The sequence below is a fragment of the Acinonyx jubatus genome, chromosome B2 (assembly GCF_027475565.1).
Source record: "Acinonyx jubatus isolate Ajub_Pintada_27869175 chromosome B2, VMU_Ajub_asm_v1.0, whole genome shotgun sequence".
NCBI classification, from domain to species: Eukaryota; Metazoa; Chordata; class Mammalia; order Carnivora; family Felidae; genus Acinonyx; species Acinonyx jubatus.
The window spans coordinates 59,517,393-59,534,932 of record NC_069385.1 but is presented as its reverse complement, the minus strand read 5'-3'; the positions used below and the strand labels follow the sequence as shown (position 1 = coordinate 59,534,932).

Here is a 17,540-nt window from a genome sequence, read left to right as displayed (position 1 = left end):
TTGAGGAGGGGTAGTTGTAAGATGACTATCATGAGACTTTCAAGACTGGTAAGTCCTGAATTATGCCAGGTACCCCAACCTAATTTTACTATCTGATCAATATCTGATTCTCAGGTTCTGATCTTCATTTTTTCAATCCCAACTTGATTACTTGACTTTGATTCCTAATTGCTTCTCTTTATTTGAAATTTAACTGGTACCCTTAATGACAGACTATTTCCTAACCCCACCACAATAACTCAAAAAGAAAGGTACAGACTTTTTCTCCGGGTAGAAAATGTCTACGTATTTTGCTTTACTGTCATCACTAACATGATTTCCCCTAGAAATCCTGAATAATGTGTGAGTCCCCAGGCCCTTATCCATTTATCAGTCAATGTATTTCATTAGGTACACTTCTTATAAGGCATTTATGCCATTAATTAATGTCATTAATTAGATGCCTAAACAAGAATGAGTATTATTAACTTGGGTCCTATAAATTTTATGTTCTGAGTTCTCTTAGCTTTGGTTTTATGTGGTAATTGGTTAAAAAAAAACAACTCATGAGTTTGTTTTCACCATCTTGTTGAATAAACCAATATAGGACAAACAAAATATTTTTCACCACTTCATCTGAGAACTAATAGAAAAGAAATGCCTTTGGCACATAGCTGTTTGGAAAACATTTCATATTGTATGTATAATATTTTATATTTCATTCAAATGTAACTAGAGCCACAGACCATAAAATATGTGCTGATTATACGTCACAGCTTTGTGTTCTTTAAAAGTGTCTAAATTTATATTTTGTCTTTTGCACTTTTAAATTTGCAATTTTTGGTAAATATGAAACTCTCTGACATCATAGACAAAATACCACTTTCATAATACAGCGAGCACTTTCTATGCCCTGCAGCAATAACATTCCATGTTTATTATTTGGTTACATCAGAATTTCAGAGTATGCTCTACAGTTCTGATAGGTATGTGACACAGGCACACCCTACAACTATTCTGTGATTAAGTAGTTTTTAAATTTTTTTTAACGTTTTTATTTATTTTTGACACAGAGAGAGACAGAGCATGAGCAGGGGAGGGGCAGATGGAGAGGGAGAAACAGAATCTGAAGCAAGCTCCAGGCTCTGAGCTGTCAGCACAGAGCCCGAAGCGGGGGTCGAACTCACAGACTATGAGATCATGACCTGAGCTGAAGTTGGATGCCCAACCGACTGAGCCACCCAGTCGCCCCAAGTAGTTTTTGGAAAATACTGAGTTAACTTAAAGTCATAAGGTTTCTTTATCACTGAATATCTAGTAAGTTCATATGTATTGTGGATATCTCAAAAGAATGAAAACGTAGAATTTTTACATATTTTTAATTGCAGAATGTTTTCTTGAAAACAAAACTTTGGGGATGATTTCCCAGAAGAATGAATGCACTATGGACATCATTAGGTTAGACCATAATAATTTTGAAGTACTTGTTGATAAATATGATGAAATTTACTTATATATGCAAATCCAAGGACTGTATGATTGGATGAACCCACCAATGAACAGTATAGGAACAGACCATTTCTACAATTGGTTAATACTTGGTATCTGAAATAAATACCTAATTGAGAAAGGGGTTTTTTTGTAGGTTGCCAGGACAAATGGAAGTCAGAACATCTAGGATTGATTCTTGAGTCTGCCACTAAGTAGATGATTTTACCATGGACAGGTTACCATAACTTTATAATAAGGGTAATAATAACATGCAACTTGAAATTTGTATTAAAGATAACAATTTGAAAAAAATATATAACATAGTTCCTGGCACAAAATTACCAGTAAATGATAATATTAAATGGATACAAAGCAATCTAAAATTAGAGTAATGAATAGTGCTCACATTTATTATTTTCCTCTAAGGCTTTCAAACATCTTCCTCTTATGAAAACTATCATTGTTTTCTTCAGGCCACGCACCAGTAAGATTCTTCTCTATGACTTTACTCACTTCATTTCTCTTGCCGGAGCAACTCTTATTTCTCCCCATTTATCTAATTTGTACTTACTCTACAATCCATTTTTCTGGTGGCCTTTTCTCTGGGATGATTTATCTAACCATTTTGGGACATCTTTACTTTCCTTTTGTTGGCACCTAATGGTCCTTTTATCTATACAATTTATTCCTTAGTCACTTACATGAAAGCATATATTATTAATTTGCATTTTTCTGTGCAAATTCTCTATTTTCAACTAAATTAAAAAGGTGCATAGGAGAAGCAACTGTTCTAAAGTAGGTATTTTCTTTTAAATGATAGGTACTCAATAAACATTTGTTGATTTTATTCATTACAAAGGTTAGCAGCTGAATGTTAAGCTCACCATCCATTACATAAAACATATGCTGCTAACTACTACTGACCATTGATGGATAATTCTCATTGCACAAGGATTTTCTTGTATGACTGTTTCACATGCATATTCAGTGGTCTCGAAGAGGTTGCCATTATCTGTTCAACCCTGGGGAAGGGTGAGGGTACAAAACCAGTTAGTATTCTAATCCATTTTTTAATCGTCTTATTTCCACTCTTTTTGGAGAAATGTAAATAGAGCTAGAGGGCAGCTAATATTGGATCCTTTCTAAGACAAAGAGCCTTCAAACTCAAATTGTTGCACTGAATTACAAGAAACAGAATCCTAATGATTGAAAACTCCACTTTGCAATCATGTGATAAATCATGTCCTCCTCCTTTTGGTTTGCTTCATCACTCTCCCAAACATGTGTTCAGATTTATCCAGTAGCTAAATACCGAGAAAATACCTAAAGGGAGAATATTGGGGGAAAATTTCTAACCTCATTTTCTACATCAAAATTGACTTTTAGCTAGATGCTTAAAAATAATCTCAGGAAAGAGAATGTCATTCTAAGCAGGATATGAATTCAAACACTGACGATCCACAATGATTACATCTAGATATTTTTCTCAGAATTTTTCAGGAATGAAGATTTTCCTAACTTAAGTCCTCATGATATTATCTCCCCCTATCTTTTTTTCGTTTGTTTGTTTCACACTTTCTAGTCACTTAGATCATACAGTGATTCAGAGAATGGCTATCATTCTTTCAGCATCCATATGAATCATTTTCTCTCTCCAAAATATTTTCATTTACTCTACTCTTTGTTTAAGTCAATAGTTCATTCCTGATTGCATATAGGACTGGCTACATAATTTCCACCCCAGTGTAAAATGAAAGGAGGATCTCTTGTTAGAAAGGTAGTAAGAATTTCAAAAGGACAGCAGCAGTCTACTAATCCTAGCAAAGTTTCTTTCACAGTGTTGGGCCCTGTCTTCTCCATTGTATATTCTTTACTCCTTTGTCATAAGTTAATTTCCCATATATGCATGAGCTTATTTCTAAACTCGATTCTGTTCCATTGATCTGTGTGTTTGGTTTTATGCCAATACCATACTGTTTTGTTACTCTAACTTTGTAGTAGAGTTTTAAATCAGAGGATATGATACCTCTGTCCTTGTTCTTCTTTTTCAAGATTATGCAACTATTTGGGGGTAATTTGCGGTTCCATACAAATTTTAGAAGTATTTGTTCTAGTTCTGTGAAAAATCTTGTGGGAATTTTGATAGAGACTGTATTGGATCTGTGGATTGCTTTGGGAAATATAAACATTTTAACAATATTAATTCTTTCAGTCCATGGAGACAGACTATCTTTCCATTTATTTGTGTGTTCTTCACCTTCTTTCATAAATGTTTTTAGTTTTCACTGTTCATTTAGGTAAGCAGTTTACAATTATACCCTTTTCTTCCTTTCCTGCTTACACAGAGCCTGAAGTCCAGCCAAAGGTAAATGCTTAAGGTCTTCCCAGGTCTTTCCTGAGCATACATCCTGCCATAGGCATATGCGTGGGCTTCTAGAATTCCTTGATTATGAAGGAGCATTGTATAGCACTAATTCTAAGTATTTCTTTCCTCAGGGAAGTATTTCTTTCTTCTGTTCAGGCATTTTGATCTGCTTCTTGTCTCTGCTGTTATCTTTCACAGGAAGAAATGGCTAATATATTTGCCACTACATGTTCATGAAAACACCACCTATTAAGCAGCTTTAGCCCTCAGGAAGCTCCTGTGTAGGTGAAACAAAGGCAAACCCTTGAGCCAATCCTTCAGGTCAAAACACAGAATTCCCTTCTTTGAACATGGGCCCATACCATTCCCTCTGGTACCCACAACTTGCACCAGGAATGCAGGCTGCCATCTTCAATGCTGCTACAGAACTGGTAGTGGAGGACAGTAGTTAACAGGATACATTGATATGCCACAGAGCTCTCCTACCAAAATTCTGCAGTTTTTATCTTTACAAAGCATCCCCCCTGGTCGTTGTAAGTTTTTTATTAGATTCCAGAGTTCCTAAAATGTGCATCCCTAAAAACTGACAGTTTTGCCAGCTTAATCATTGCTCCTATGGCTGCTTTTGCTCTACAATGGCAGTTGGGTGGTTGCAACCTTACTATCCACAAAGACAAAAATATTCACTACCTGATTTTTCAGTGAAAATTTGCTGACCTCTATACTAGAAATCTTTATATAGAATTAACATAACAATGTTTAATGAATGCATAGATGGATGGGTTGGTAGATAAAATATTAGGTGAAAAACAAAAATATTTTACATTTATATTTTATCATGAAGTTATCAAATGTAGATATAGGTAGCTGCATGTATTTTGTTAAACTTAGAATTGTACTGTAGAAGAGAACGGTAATTCATTGACCATCTTTATAGTTGCTGTTTTTACTTATAGGTCACTATTCCATACAGACATGATGGTGGCTACTTAAAATCAAAACATGCTAATTGGAAATATACATTAGTATTAGAAAGCATTATTATATCATAAGTTGTTGTTGTTGTTGTTTCCAGGTCACATTGCACATTATATATTCTTAATCTACCCAGAAGTATCTCCTATGAGGGCAGTAGTATAGACCATATTCAGATAGTTACAGTGAGTCGATAACTTGTTTGTTGGGGAAATACCCATCTTCTTAGTATTACTGTCCATGATAATGTCCTTTCATCCTTAATCCTCCTTTTAAAGGAATAATTTTCCACTTTGCATTCTTTTGAGCATTCCAGGGCAAGATGTTGAGGTCTGCTTTTTAATCCCTTATGTTAATGTGTAAGTTGTATAGTTTTACAGAGCTGACTCACCTTCCCCAGGAGCCAATGGCAGCAGAATCATTGCCCCTACCCTTCATGATGCCCATTCATTAGCCTTCCACTTCCAATCAACTTCACAGCCTCCATCTTGATCTCCACACTCTTTAAAAACCAAGTTGCTGTATTGTAGTATTATTACTTACTGCTTTTAGTCTGAGGACAGTGATAGGATACACAGAGTATGTATATAAGACTAAGAAAATTGAGGGAGATAAATGATTCTCAGGAACACATAAACTGCTCAGTTTTAAGTTTAATCTCTATAATTTTATTTTAACCTGATGTTATTATTGTAACCATTTTGCCCTTTTCATTTGACCCATAGGAATGCTATTTTTTAAAAAGGGTATTGGTTGGGGCACCCGGGTGGCTTAGTTAGTTAAGTGTCTGACTCTTGATTTCAGCTCAGGTCATGATCTTATGGTTTGTGAGGGGCTCTGTGCTGGCAGAGTGGAGCCTGCTTAGGCTTCAATCTCTCTCTCTCTATCTCAAAATAAAATAAATTAAAAAATAGAAAAATAAAAAAGGTGTGTGTGTGTGTGTATGTAACAGAGAGAGAGAGAGAGAGAGAGAGAGAGAGAGAGGGAGAGAACCCTATATTCATTAAGGAAAAATTAAGACACATTAAAAATATCTCTTAAATGCTTATACTGTTTTTAATTGAGAATATTGTTACCCATAGCAACTGGAGTTTCAGCTGGTTGCCATTTAAAAGTTGTTTTGTTATGAGGGTAAATTCAGAACAAGATTGAGGCTGAGTATCCATTTCTGTTTTCCCAAATAAATTATTTAAGGGCCACAGTGTCATAGGTCCTGCTCTAAAATAAAACATAATCATGTATTTCAAAGGTATACTGTATGTTGATATTTCCTCTCTGGTAATTAATGAAGCAAAGTAGCCTTGTGAATGATACAGAATATTATAAAATAGACAAGAATCTCAAATTCACTACTAGACTGGGAGTTCCAGAAGGGCAGAAACTTTTCTGTATTGTTTTGTTTTTCACTGTTGTATATCTGATGCCTAAAATGGTACACAATAGTCAATATGTATTTGAATAAATAAATAAATTAGTTTAGCCTTATCATTGAAATGGCAAGGGATAGTTTATACATCTATAAAATTAAATTGCATTTTTATGTACCTATCTTTTGAATATCATGAGTATGGCAGTGATAGTTCAGGGGTTAGTATATGAAAAAATAATTTAGGTCTAGATAAGGTCTGAAGGATATGTGAGTTATAACTTAAGAATTTTAAAGTTTTATTATATTTAAATAAAACATTTTGGTCCCCTCAACCTTAAAACATATTTTACTTTTTTAGAACTTCATTTTGGTTATATTCTTTGCCAACTCCCAGTCTAATGCAGATAAAAATACATGAGTTATTGGGTTCCTTAAAACTGGGTTTGATAGTGGAAATGCTGACAAATCTTTATTACAGATGCCAGTGAAATGAAGTGCTTTTACCTCTAGCAAATGCTGATGTGGAGATTTAAGACTATATGAGAAATCAGTAAAGTTGCCCAGGAGAGTTTTATCATATTATTCATTGAACTCAGTATGTGGTACAGTAATTGCTTCTGGTACCATTTTTCTTTTCCTACATGAGGGTATTATTTATCCTTGTGCTGCATGAAACAGAGAAAGAGAGTCTAAAGGAGAGTCATAACTGGATGTAAACTATCTTGTGACACAATGTAGCTGGAGATAGGAATCACAACTGGAAAATGGTGTCTTACTTATCAGAATTAAATATAGGAAGAATGATATTTGACATTGTGGAGACCCATAAATATTAAAAAGATGCACTCAGACCACATTTTTTTCTAGTGATATGAAAACCTGTTTAAAATATATATCTAAATAGACTTTAATCTCACAGGGATCAACAAATTTATTCACCCCTGACAGAAGTTTTCTTATTAGCTTATAGGTGGTGGAAATCAAGTTAATAGGTAGGATAGTTACTAGGAAAAGCTGAATTAATGAATTAAGTAGCATAACAATCTTTAAAATTTTTTGCTCTGCTTTTGTATTTTGTGCACATATATCCATCATGTGCCTCAAATATATTTCATTAAGCACTAACTTGATTTTTTTTTAATGTGCAAGTGAGTTTGTGTGAAAAACATACCATAAATATTTTGGAACAAAGATTTTAAATAGAGACAATGATGCCTTAATAATGCAAATGAAGTTTTTAGACACGCATATTACTACCTTAATCTGTTAGGCTTAAAATTGCTGTTTTCACAAATTCTTGAAGAACTTTTATGTTAAAAATGTATTCTTTCTGGGGCCCCTGGGTGGCTCACTCACAGAAGCTTCCGACTCTTGGTTTCAGCTCAGGTAATGATCTTACCGTTCATGAGCTGGAGCCCTCCATCAGACTGTGTGCTGACAGTGCAGAGTCTGCTTGGGATTCTTTTTCCTTCTCTCTCTCTCTCTGCCCCAGCTGCACTCTCTTTCCCTCAACAAAAATAAAGAAACTTAAAAAAATAATTTAAAAATGTGTTCTTACTTGGAAAGGAGGTCATTCGTGATGAATGAATTTTTTGGATTATACATTTACTACTTTTTTTCACAAATAAGATTTTTTATTTGTCACCATTAAATGTTTGAATTGTAAAAGATTCTTGGACTGGTGCTCATATCCATCAGCTCGTTCAACTTTAGCACCAGTCTCATCCCCAGTAGCTTTTCCAGAACTACTACCTTCACCATGAAGCTCCATGAGCTTTCTCAATTTAAACTTGGGCTTCTTCAGCATTTTTACTTTTCTAATGAAGACATCATTAGATATCCTTAGACATCATTAGATAAATAGACTGACAAGCCTTCTCTATGTCTTTTCCGATGCTGTCTGGAATCAATTTACTGACAACTTCTTTCAAGTCATTTGTCTGCACCTCTTGGGTCATGATTTTCATCATCTCTTTCCGAATTTGGTGGATCTGTTGGTGCTGAGCATAAGAGGTCTTCTGAATCTCTTTTGTGGAGGAGAGGAAGCAAATACCCATCGGTAGTCTTGACATCAACGTGAGCTTCAATCATGGTCTGCCATTTTTTAACCATGGAGCACATTTTGTCCTGGGTAAGATCCATGCCATGGAAATTAGGCAGTTTTTGCCCTGAACATCTTCAGTAATTAGCTTGAATTTCCTAAATGCAATTTCATTATTCTGCAGATCAGCAAGGCTTACTTCAAACACACGACCCTTAAGGCCATCAGATGCGATTTTGGTTCCTTGAGTTCTCGTGACTAGTGTTTTCCAGTATTTCTTATATTAGACATTGCTGGTGCTTTTACATCATACCAATCTTTCTTTGAAAATGGATCAACCACTTTCTTCTTGGCTCCCTTTTTGCCGCCATTCATAAGGAGCTTGTTCTTGCCTACCGCCATGGTGCTGCTCAGGGAGTGAAAAGGGCTATATTTACTACTTTTCTGCAATGTTGTTTTGATTGCATTGTTCAATGAGTAAATGTATTACCATTTTGCATACATTACATTAACCTAGCGGCTAATCTCAGTGATTGAAAAAATAATAAAGTCATACAATATATATTAAGTTATCTAATGAGCTATGTGCAAATTATGCATTCAAATTGAGTTTGGAAATTATCATTAGAAGTCATTTAATATAGAAAGTACACTGTGGAGGCAAATATCCCAATAATCTGACTCTCTAGTTTGTATGCTGGCTATTGATCTTGGCAAAAGCACTCTTGCCATCAGTTTCTTCATTTGTAAAATAGAAATAATAATATTATGGACTTATGGTTATAATGAGAAATAAATAAGTTTATCCAAGGGTAGCACCCAGAACAGTGTCTGGTACAAAGTATAGGTTTTGGAAAATATTAGATAGTTCTATTATTTAGTGTATGGATCTTAACAAATCATCAATATTTTGAGAGTTTTAAATTAAAAAAAAACATTTATTTATAAATCAAAAACTGAATGAAATCAAAATATTAATTCAATAGAATTAATGTATTGTACCCACATGCTTCTTTTGATTCCCATTCTACCAGTCCCAAATTCTCAGGCTGTCCCATCTTCTGCAGAGAAATATGGTATGTTCTTGTCAAATCTCTAACCTTCTGCCCATGGGTTAAGAAACTGAGGATTTGTTACCACCATACCTGAAACTCATAGGAGAATTTTCCTGTCTTATAATTTTTTCTTTCAAGTTCAAGTTCCTTTGGCTTTGACAGTTGACCAGAGCAATCCATTTACATTCTGTTCAGTATGGAAGTCATTTTACTTGTTTTCTGCTATGTACCCGATGATGTTTGGTCTTTTTGATGCAAATTTAAGTAATTATCATGCCATATAAGTTGCTTAACTCTAGTTCAGAAGATAAATGTGTATATATGTGTATGTGTGTATGTATAATATAATATATATATACATATACATATATATATTATATTATATATTCCAAGGTAAAAGGGGCATTTAAATTGTCATCCATAGAAACGTTTTATCTAACTTAGAAGACTAGCATGCCACTAAGAGTAGAGAGGAGGGGCGCCTGGGTAACTCAGTCGGTTGAGCGTCCAACTTCAGCTCAGGTCATGATCTCATGGTTCATGAGTTTGAGCCCCGCATTGGGCTCTGTGCTGACAGCTCAGAGCCTGGAGCCTGCTTCAGATTCTGTGTCCCACCCCCTCTCCTCTGCCCCACCTCTGCTTGTGCTCTGTCTCTCTCTGTCTTTCAAAAATGAATAAACAAAAAAATAAAATTAAAAAAAGAAGAGTAGAGAGGAAAAATGGGTATGATAGTCACAGGGGTGGAAGAAGACTGTATTTGTCACATTTGTAGTATTCTCTGTGCCCCTGGAGAATAAATTTTATATGTCATCACATAGTACTAAAAGTTAGGATCCTTACTGTCCTTTACCTCATGGTAAGCCTAAATATCTAGCTTTGATTTTAGTTACAAATTAATTTGTTTCCTATGTGTTTGATCTAATTCCATTTCAAACTCCAGCACATGTAGATTTTCTACAAATGCTCTTATGGTGTAGAAAGCAACATAAAATAATGGGGAAAGTATGTATTTTGGAATTTAGAAAACCTGAGTTCTTAGCTGAGTCCCTTCTTAGCTTTTATCTCTTAGCTATGTGACCTCTCTGAAAAATGACAATTAATAAAATAAGCTAGTAAAATAGTCCTAATACAATAGTTCTACTAGTAATTAAAATACCCTAACCAGTAAAATAGTTTACATATTAAAATAGTTCTAATAAAACTCCATTGAAGTATATGAAAAGATGTTCAATATCATATGTCCTTAGGGAATTTTGAATTAAAGCAGCAGTGAAAAACCAATACATACCTATTAGAATGGCCAAAAGCCAGAGCACTGGATATTGAAGAAATGGGCAAAAGATATGAAAAGACATTTCTAGAAAGAAGATATCCAGATGACTAACAGACACATGAAAATATGCTCAACATCACTCATTGTCGGGAAAAAACAAATCAAAGCCACAATGAGATACCACCTCACACCTGTCAGAATGGCTAAAATGAACAACTCAGGCAACGATAGATGTTGGCGAGGATGAGAAGAAAGAGGAACCCTTTTGAACTATTGGTGGGAATGCAAACTGGTGCAGCCACTCTGGTAAACAGTTTGGAGTTTCCTTAAAAAATTAAAAATAGAACTACCAATGGCCCAGCAATTGCACTTAGTAGGTATTTATCCAAAGATACAGGAGTGCTGATTCGAATTGGCACATGCACCCCAATGTTTACAACAGCACTGTTGACAATAGCCAAAGTATGGATGGAGCCCAAATGTCCATCAACTGATAAATATAATGGAATATCACTCGGCAATAAAAAAGAAGGAATTTTGCCATTTGCAACAACGTGGGTGGAACTAGAGTATATCATGCTAAGCTAAATAGGTCAGAAAAAGATAAATATCATATGATTTCACTCATGTGGAATTTAAGAAACAAAACAGATGAACATAGGGGAAGGGAAGCAAAAAAAGATAAAAACAGAGAAGAAGACAAACCTTAAGATTCTCTGAAATACACAGAACAAACTGAGGGTTGCTGGCGGGGTGTTGGGTGGGGGGAATGGGCTAAAAGGGCAAGGGGCATTAAGGAGGACCTTGTTGGGATGAGCACTGGGTGTTATATGTAAATGATGAATCACTGAAATCTATTCCTGAAATCATTATTACACTATATGTTAACTAACTTGGATTTACATTAAAAATTAAATAAATGAATGCTGTATTTTATGCTTAGTAGCTTGTCTTTATAATTTTAATGGTGTCTTTCACAGAGCAAAAACAATGTAATTGTCATAAAGTCCAATTTTCACTTTTTTTCTTCTATGATTGTGCATTTTGTGTCAGGTCTAAAGATTTTCTCTTATGCTTTTTAAAATAATTGTTTTTAACGTTTATTTATTTTTGAGAGAGATAGAGCACGAGAGGGGAAGGGCCAGAGAGAGGAGACACAGAATCTGAAGCAGGCTCCAGGCTCCAGGCTCCAGGCTCCGAGCTGTCAGCACAGAGCCAGATGTGGGGCTCAAACTCATAGACTGCAAGATCATGACCTGAGCCAAGTTGGATGCTTAACTGACTGAGCCTCCCAGGCGCCACTCTCCTATGCTTTTATTTTCTAAAAGTTTAATGGCTTTTATATTTAAATATACAAAATTATATATAGTGGATATATATATATATATATATATATATAGAGAGAGAGAGAGAGAGAGAGAGAGAGAGAGGGAGGGAGGGAGAGAGCTGAAGGAGAAGCAGTGTTATCAAGATGTGGGTCCAATAAAGCAAAAAGTTGAAGGGAATTCCAAAAATTAGTTACAAATGTGGAACAATGTGCTGATCTCTAAGCAAGAGTTCTTTAGCACAGAGTTCAGTGTGTAGGAGTGTCAGAAAAACAGCACACTGGTCAGGTTGGAGTGTGTATGAAAAGTACAGGGATAAGCCAGGTCAACAGTGGTGGGAAGAAAAATGGAATTAGTCTTGTTTCTGAGATGAGTGGGGACAAGAGGACACATTGCTATCATATCTAAAATGCCCTTAGGTGTGATGACCCTCACGGGATGAGTATTGTTCTCCCAGGGTTGGGAGGAGGGTGGTCATCTTTCTAGATGGACTGGCATGGCAGCCTTTTAAGTTTTTCCACTTTGCAGTGTCTTTTTCTGACAGCACCTTCCAGAGGCTTTACCCATAGTCAAATAGAAATAAGTAGTACCGCCAACTGCACTCTGGATACCAGATATCTGGATACAGATACCATGTTCCACCTGCCCCCACGAAAGTATGCTAATGCACGGATTCTCTTAGTACTTAATTAAACATGTGAATTTTTAACAGGGCCTGTTATTCAGAGCCTTACAGGATTTGGCTCCTCATTCTTTCTACATTTCTGACCTTGTTCAACTAATTCCCTCACTTACTGGATGTGATTCCTGTCACACTGATGGCTTTCGTCCTCTTTCTGGAACACTCCAGTGTCATACTGGCCTTAAGGCTTTTACTTGCTGTATCCTTGACCTGAAGTTCTCTTCTGTCAGATTTTCAAATGACTAGATTCTTTTTCATCTTTTAGTTTCTACTTCATCTCTCATCTCCTCATCAAAGACTTCCAGACATATTTCTCAATTTTGTCTTGTTTTCTCTTATCTTGCCAAGTACCTTGAGGTTGTTCTGTATCCTATTCCCCTATTTTATGTTTTTCTGCCATTTATCAGTATCAGAAATTATGTGTTCTACTTGTTTAGGCATTTATTATTTATTTCCTCATATATATCATGAACTTTATGACTCAGAAATTTCTCTTTTATATACAGGAGGGCTGGCTCATAGTAGATGCTTCATAAAATATTGTCGGATGAATGTATAAACACTTGATAAATGTTTCTTTTTCTATATTCCAAAGTAAGCTACTATTTCTTTTTCTATAAATTAGTGGTTATGGTTTTCATGGTTGTTTGGACAAAATGTGGTAATATATAAAAGTCCATACTACAGTTTTTAACACATAGTAGGCAATTAGGCAGTGGATTTTTTTTTCATTTTTCCATCAATATATCCCACTGAAATAGCACAGTAGATATTGATTAAATGATATAATTCAAACTGGGGTATTGTAATCATGTGAAATGATATCTTACATATTACATATTTTATGGCATATATCACATTATATACTATCCCTTATATATGACATAAGATATATGATATGGGATATGTGACATATTTTTATTAGATAGTAATGATGAAATTATTATAGTTAAATATTCTCCTTTGAAGCACAAATATTCCAAAAGTAATCTGCCTTCTTAGGTTTTCAAACTATGTGAATTACAATTAGGAAAAAAATAAAATTGTCTGTGTTTCTAAATTAATGTGAAATATTCTATCTTCTAAGGAAAGCTTTAATTCTTATAGTTTCATGATTAACTATTATTTCCTACCTTCATGTTTACTGTTTCCAGGAAGAACCCTATGTCTTGTTTAAGAAGTCTGACAAACCTCTCTACGGGAATGATCGATTTGAGGGCTATTGTATTGACCTCCTCAGAGAGTTATCTACAATCCTTGGCTTTACGTATGAAATTAGACTTGTGGAGGATGGGAAATATGGAGCCCAAGATGATGCCAATGGACAGTGGAATGGAATGGTCCGTGAACTGATTGATCACGTAAGCCTTTTTTCTCATTTTTATCATTACCTTTTGTAGATTGCTAAAATATTTACTTTTTAAAAGTTTTTTGATGGTCAAGGGTTAATAATGGCAAAGAGCAGTAATATATTTCAAGTATGTATTTCCTTAAATAATTATCTTCAAAGTATGTCTTATTTTTGCCCTTAAATATAAACAATCTAAGAGGGATGTGTGGTTCTATTAGAGAGAGTCGTCTGTTTTAAATTCACTAGTATTTAGTGATTTAATATCTTGAAATATTTAGTCCTAATTTGCAAATTATAATGTGGTTTCCCAACAATTTATTTCTTTTTCACTTTTATAATACTGACTTCATGATCAATAGAAGGAATGATGATGCGAACTCTAAATTTTATGATAAAAATTTTCTGGATTAGCGTAGGTTACTTCTTATCTTTAGAGATGAGAGAAATCTATATGCAAAAAGAATAGAATAAAGATACTGTGTAAAATAAAGTATTTTAAGTGTATTAATCTGGCGATAGACATTTTATTTATTTATTTAGTTAGTTGAATAAAGTCAGACATTCCTTCTTTGGTCAAGAAAGCATTATTTCATAATTTCTTAGTTGGCAGTGTCGATTAATTCATCTCTTTGAAATAAACTCTTATTTTTTAAAAATAATAATAATAATATTACATTTGGCTTTGTGTTTTTTAACATTTAAGTTTATTTTGACATTTTCCATAATATTAAGGCATGTAATTATTGCCAAATATCTACAAAGTAACAAAATATATTTTGCTTTTAAAAAACCATGAAAACTGTACCCTAAATTAAAGTCCTTACCAATGGAAGTAGCAAAAATAGGCAGTTTTCACAACATTTTGAAGATATTTCATTGCTATTAATTATAAAGTTTATTATCAAGAGTAAAGGAATAAGGGAGATCTGTCTGTATCCCTATCTATCTATCTATCTATCTATCTATCTATCTATCATCTATCTATCAGGGGATGTTAGGGTTTGGTTAGAAGCAGAATAACAAAACAAATAAACAATTATCATTAAACTTATTTTTCTTTAATCTTCAACATATTATTTTAATTATTTGAAATTTACTCAATAAGGTCCTGAGGTTCTAGGCTTAATCAGTTATTTCTAAAAAATTCTGCATAAATGGTCCATTTATATTTTACTTTGTAAAATCTATTAAAGATGATGAAAATGTATATGATTTGGAATCAGATATGAAACCTTAAACTTTATGTTCACTTATATTACTATAGCAGCAACCATCAGAAATCTAATTCAAGCTGGTTTAAGCAAAAATGTTAACTTGTTTGTTTGCATCTTTGTAAAGTCCAGAGGTAGTGTAGCTGGATTTAGAATATCCAGATTTAGTGTCCCTGATATTTTGCCTCAATGTAGTCTTTGTTTCTCTGTATTTGTTTTACTCTTAGACATGTGCCTCTCAACAGATGGCAAGAACAATTGCCACCAACAGTTCTAGATCAACCATCCAGGTAGAAGTAAAACACCTGGACCCTATAATTTAATCAAGGGACCCCAAATTTGGTTTCATTGGCCAGACCAAGGTCATAAACTAGATTCTGAACCAATTATCCCATTCAGAGGAATTGCTATTCTTGGGGTTCCTAGGTAGCTCAGTTGTTTATGCATCCAACTCTTGGTTTTGGCACAGGTCATGATCTCATGGTTTGTGAGTTCGAGCCACACATCAGGCTCCATGCTGACAGTGTGGTGCCTGCTTGGGATTCTCTCTCTCCCTCTCTCTCTGTCCTTCTCCTGCTGTCTCTCTCTCTCTCTCTCTCTCTCAAAAATAAATAAACTTAAAAATATTTTTTTTAAAAAGGAAAGAAGTGCTATTCTCATTGGATAGCTTGGAGGCAATATATTCACACAAGAAATTAGGAGGTGGGGTGAATCCCTTTTAAAACCACATAGATTTAGATTTGAGGAACTGTGAATTTTTAAAGGAAAATTAGGGTGTTTATCCAGGAAGAAAGTAGAATGGATCCTGCACATACCAATACAAATGTATATCCAGCATCAAACCTTTGCATACGTAGCCTATTTTTTTTTTCAAAGAAATTAAAAGTAGAAAATGAAGGTTAGGAAATAATGATTTAGATCTATGGCATAAAAGAGGATGGCACCCAAAATGAAGGAATAGTAAGGGGGATTCTATCAGTTGATATTTGTTTCTCAAGAAAATTATTTGTAGTATTGGATTGAGACCACTGATGAGGGCTTCAAGTTACTGAATCATTTTATTCTTCTTAGTGCCATACTTTCACTTCACCTTTTATTTTTCCTTTAGTAGAGTACTATTCTGTCCTAGTATCCACCTTCTTGGTGCCTTCCTCATGTTTCATATTGCCAACCAAGCCTGGGTTATTAATATTTAGCATGAGTCATATTAAACTAGAATGATGATTATAGTCAATATATTTTTCTTTGTACAACCTCACCCTGGTTTGCATATTTATGAATATGCTAATTTCAACACAAAGTAGTAACTCTTCCTGATAATCAGATAAATATCCTAAACTGCTTGCTCTCCTTGCTTTCTTTGGATAAGCTTATCTTCTCTCATAGCTTGATTACCATGCTCAAACTGAAATTTCACCATTCTGCATCTTTAGGCGTGAGCCTTAGATGCATATATCAACCTACCTCTGTTATATTTTTTGCTTAAATATTTCATAAGCATCTCAAAGATAGAATATTCCAGACTGAATTTATTGTTTATATTTCTTAAACCTTTTCTTTCTGAAGAATTTCTTATATCAGTACATGGAGCAATGATTCAATAGGTTCCCTAAGCCAAAATTTAGTAGTCATTTTTGGATTATTTCTCACTCCATCATGTTTTATTGAGTGTGGTCCTTAAATAATTTTTTAATGATTATTTATTTTTGAGAGAGACAGAGACAGAGCGTGAATGGGGGAGGGACAGAGATAGAGGGAGACACAGAATCTGAAGCAGGCTCCAGGCTCTGACCTTGTCAGCACAGAGAAGGACACGGGGCTCAAACTCACAAACCATGAGGTCATGACCTGAGCGAAAGTCAGATACTTAACTGACTGAGCCACCTAGGGCCCCTGTCCTTAAATAATTTTGAAACCTGCTCACTTATCTCCATCTCCAGTGTTACCTGGAATAATATCCCAATATGAGGGTCTTTCCTTTCTAATACATTATCTGTATATATATCCATTATCTATCTATCTATCATCTGTCATCTATCTATCATCTATATCATTCAGCTACGATGTTGTTTCAGAAGAAGAAATCTGATCACACTTTTCTCGTGCATAAAATCTATCAGTAGTTTCCACTGTCCTAACAATACAGCACCGACTATATAATATATTTATAATACTTCCACATTTGGTTGTTGTCTATCTGTTATGGAAATCTTCTTTTTACCCTCCAGATGTACTCTCAGATCTTCTCCACCATGCTTTCTGTATTGGGAGGTTGTCTTACATGGAGTAAATCAACAGGGCTCCCAGTAAGAGATCCAAGGGAAGGAGGAGAGTGAGGTCAGAATATTTATTTCCCTCCTTGCTCCCTGAGATGTTGGCTTGAGCTGGCTGTGTGCCTACAAGGAATGCCAGTTTCTTATTAT

General features: G+C 34.7%; 1 protein-coding gene and 1 pseudogene across 4 annotated transcripts in view; one reads left to right on the top strand and one right to left on the bottom strand.

The window, feature by feature from the left end:
* Positions 1 to 17,540, top strand: part of GRIK2 (glutamate ionotropic receptor kainate type subunit 2) — a 648,818-nt gene that overhangs the window by 418,994 nt on the left and 212,284 nt on the right. For all 4 annotated transcript variants that reach the window (XM_027057188.2, XM_027057189.2, XM_027057193.2 and 1 more), the window contains exon 10: positions 13,710 to 13,916. In XM_027057188.2, the coding sequence (XP_026912989.1) occupies positions 13,710 to 13,916 (207 nt within the window). The remainder of the gene's footprint in view (positions 1 to 13,709; positions 13,917 to 17,540) is intronic.
* On the bottom strand, positions 7,783 to 8,642 carry LOC106975274 (40S ribosomal protein S3a-like; annotated as a pseudogene).